This window comes from Zerene cesonia, unplaced genomic scaffold (genome assembly GCF_012273895.1).
Source record: "Zerene cesonia ecotype Mississippi unplaced genomic scaffold, Zerene_cesonia_1.1 Zces_u001, whole genome shotgun sequence".
Taxonomy (NCBI): domain Eukaryota; kingdom Metazoa; phylum Arthropoda; class Insecta; order Lepidoptera; family Pieridae; genus Zerene; species Zerene cesonia.
Genome location: NW_024045131.1, coordinates 763,524 through 767,635, shown reverse-complemented (window position 1 = coordinate 767,635; position 4,112 = coordinate 763,524). Strand labels below are relative to the sequence as shown.

At 38.7% G+C, this 4,112-nt stretch overlaps 1 protein-coding gene across 1 annotated transcript in view; it reads right to left on the bottom strand.

The window, feature by feature from the left end:
* Positions 1 to 714: 714 nt before the first annotated feature.
* Positions 715 to 4,112, bottom strand: part of LOC119838065 (serine/threonine-protein kinase BRSK2) — a 40,220-nt gene continuing 36,822 nt past the window's right edge. The window contains exons 23-25 of the mRNA XM_038363873.1: positions 3,342 to 3,460; positions 2,144 to 2,288; positions 715 to 1,151 (exon numbers count right to left, since the gene is read on the bottom strand). Of these exons, the coding sequence (XP_038219801.1) occupies positions 985 to 1,151; positions 2,144 to 2,288; positions 3,342 to 3,460 (431 nt within the window). The 3' untranslated portion in view covers positions 715 to 984. The remainder of the gene's footprint in view (positions 1,152 to 2,143; positions 2,289 to 3,341; positions 3,461 to 4,112) is intronic.

The following is a 4,112-nucleotide window of genomic DNA, read 5'->3' as shown; positions in this document are numbered from 1 at the left end:
TAAAGGATTTGCAAAAATACAATTATGAGGCCTTAGGTAAATAATCAGTACTGAGATAGCGTAGATTGGCCGGTTTCAATTTAACACATAAAGCTTCTAATTACAGCTATTTATAAATACCTTTTTTTGTTTTGTCGGTTAAGCTGAGTGACCACTGTGTGATGGGTTGATTTGTTGAAAATTAAAGTAACGTTAATAAATTTTGTTTTTCACGCTATTTTTTTATTTTTTATTTATGATATTACTGCAAAATTCTAATCGTTATTTTTACCAAACTTCACTAAAAATAGAGTTGTGTTATTCGAATATATGAGAGTACATTTTAGTTTATTTTTGGTACATTCGTTTTAAGTATTATAAACATTAATCTCAAGCAAAGCAAAAAAATGTGGTGTTTAAAAAAAAGTCGCAAGTTGAAGTTTTGCTTGCGTTTCCGAAAATATTCAATATTATTTCGTTGACATTTGATTATTATTTATTTTGTAGTTTTATATTGCTTTACCTAACAATCAATTTAAATAATATGCAAGGAAAAATCGCGTATAAATCACATAGTGGCCACTTGGCTTAATACATTGACATAACCCGTGCCATTAAAAAATCGATTCAAAGTTTATCGATCCATTATTGACACGGGTTATTCCATTTAAGCGTTTAACCCGGCGTTAGAACCGCACTCAAAATGATCTAAGTGAGTTTTTTGGACTTTTTACATTTTTTTTTCCTATTTCTTCAGAGTTTCACAGCACCGGGTTAAGATGACAGCATTATATCATCGCAGTCATTCCGCACAGATACTTCATGTAAATTCAAAAATTTCCGTATATACTGACTGTTTTTTAACAAGTTAATGCATTTCCCGCTGTTCCCATTCCGAAAAACACCTTACTCCATCGCATCAGAACAACAACACAACGCGACTCTCCAAAATGCGCCACGAAACAGCGGCTAACACGCCGAACGGCTGCACCCGAAGCGATGCGATTACGCGATCGATGTAGGCGTCACGTCGCCTCTGTGCTGTCTATTCTCCCGCAGTGAATTATTGCGTCGCAATTCATCTTTTATCGAGGAGTCCCGAGACTCTAAACCCCTGCGAGGTGATGATGACGATTCTCGACATTCGGACGATGATCGTTTTGTGTGAGTACCTGGAACATTCATCACTCATTGATGACTAGCTGCGCCCCGCGGTTCCACCCGCGTAAGTCCGTATCCCGTAGGAATATCGGGATAAAAAGTTGCCTATATGTTATTATAGTTGTCCAGCGATCTACATACTAAATTTCATTGCAATCGGTTCTGTAGTATTTGCGTAAAAGAGTAACAAACACACACACATCCTTACAAACTTTCACGTTTACAATATATCACTTATATTGATGATGTTATATTAAATTATATATACACGGAAATAAGGGAATGGACTGGAAAATGTGAAAAAAAGGATATGGGCCTCTAGCCCCCCCACTCTACTATGTCACGCCGGTCTCCCGTAGGGGTGTGGTACTTCCCCGGTGCGAGCTGGCCCAATTCGTGCCGAAGCCTGCTCGGCTCTCAATATGAACATTATAAATTTAAATCTAAAAATTCCCTGACCACTATAACAAAATACCCTAAAAAAACATATTGTTTATAAAACATCCATATTGCAAAACAAAAAAAGATGGATCCTCTCATGGTAGCCTATGTCACTGTCTAGCCTCCTAACTATCTCCAGACACAAAAATCACATCATCACACCGCACCGTTGCGACGTGAAAGAAGGACAAACAAACAAACACGATTTCGCAATTGTAACATTAGTATATAATATATTTATATAATTCAACAGATCTATCAGGTCAAAATCTATCATCAGGTCAGTGTGTCGAATTAACTAACGAAAAAGAGTTAAAAGTGTCCACTACAACACTTTTGAGACCGGCACAAACGGAGCCGGAGGCCCATATCCTTTTCCTTACCCTCCCAATCCCTTATTTATTCCTCTCGCCAATCCCTTTCCAGTTTAAAGTCGGCAATCCATTTGTAGAGGCGTAAGGTCTGCAATACGTCTCCAAATGTCCACGGGCGGTGGTAGCGCTTACCATCAGGCGACCCACCAGCTCCATGGCCTAAGATGACATCAGAGAAACCCTCTCACCAGGCAGATCCCGGCCGCAGCTCATTATCTCGTGGTCCAGAGAGGCGGAGGCTGGCTCCACGGCGCGTCTGCACCTGGCGCCTTGCTTGTACCCACTGGAGCCGCTCGCGACGGACGAGTTCGAGCCCAGCGTGTGCGTGCCGTTCTGAAATATTTGTATAAAAATCGGACAATATTATAAACGTGAAAGTTTGTTTGTTTGATGTCTGTCTGTGATCTGTGTCTGTCTTTGATTTTACGCGAGTGTTATACATTTAGAAATTAAAAACTTTATAACGTATTTTAAACGCGATTTATTCATTATATTATTAACCCGACGTTTCGTAAACTTTACAGCGAGCGTGGTCTCCCCGTGACCGCGCTCCAATTTCGGACAATATTTTTATCACATTTCACACTAATATTATACATGTGAAAGTTTGTTTGTTTGGATGTCTGTCCGTCAAACACACTGAAACTACTGGATTTTCATGAAATTTGGTATATCGGTATACCAGGGTATGAGCTGACTTAGGTGATAGGATACTTTTTATTCCGATAAAATGCTCCCTTGGGATAAAACAGGAATCTTGATATCCGGGCGGAGCCGGGACGAGCGTCTGGTTTATGTTAGAAATACTACAGGTCCAACCCAGCTTCGCCCGTGGTACATACATATGGTCTATAGCACTGAGGGGTTACATATATTTACAACAGTAAAAAAAATTTGAAATCGGTTAAGGAGTTTCTAAGATTAGCGCGTTCAAACGAACAAACTATTCAACATTGTATTTTTAATGTAAAGATATAGACTATAGAGTATTATTAAAACAAAATGGTTGACATCTCGCAGTTAGTTGTAAACAATGATGCATGTTTCTGTTAACTATTTGCAATCATCTGTGCTATTTTAATTTTACCCATGACTAGCGGTCCGCCCCGGTTTCGCCCGTGGTACATATGTAGCCTATAGCTTTCCTCAATAAATGGGCTATCTGACACTGAAAGAATTTTTCTAATCGGACCAGTAGTACCTGAGATTTGTGCGTTCAAACAAACAAACTCTTTAACTTTATAATATTAGTATAGATTGTCAGTTAAATCAGTCACCCTCACTCACACATTTTCATCTCTTTCTTACTTAGACTCTATTATTCAATTACAAAACTGGTTCTCTCTCCTCGCTCACTCTCTTTCTCTCTCTCTCTCTCTCTCTTACCTGGTCCAACCTCTCGATGGACGTGTGACTGCCGGGTGTGTTAGAGTCGAACACGGAACAATCGCTGTCGTGCTCCTGGTGCTGTGGCGTCTCTGGACTATCCGGTATTTCGTTTGCATCTGAAATTTATTACGGTTTTTTTTCCATTTACCTATCTTATCTATTATATGAATCGCGTGTCACATTGTTTGTCCGGGATGGACTCCTAAACTATTCAATCGATTTTAATCGAATCAGCACACCGTGTGCAGTTTGAACTAACTTAAAAGATAGGATAGATTATATTATTTCAATTACGATAAATGACAACCCGGATGGAACCGGGGCGTGCAGATAGTATAACATATAAAACAAAGTCGTTATCCGGTTGCCTGGTAGGTATTGCCATGTAGTCGGGTGTGCACAATTTATTTCTTATCAATTATTGATTTGTATAGTTTTCTCTTTTTAATTTTTGTACAATAAAGTATTTAAAATCTAACCATAAATAACGAGTGTTTAAAATAATATGTTATGTTAATTACATCACAACTCAAGATCGGCTGAACGTGCTTTAATGATTGTCGATTTGCTGGATTTGTCTTCACTTAGATTAGGTCTCTAACAAAAATAAAGTCTAACCGAGTTGAGCAACTAGTACTAAGAAACAGATAAAAGGTATATCAATAAATTTACCACAGATGCTATATTCCTTATATACGTAGTGCGACATCCCTCGCGCTACTACACATGCCGCACTGACGAGGCATATGAGACAACACCGCTTATATT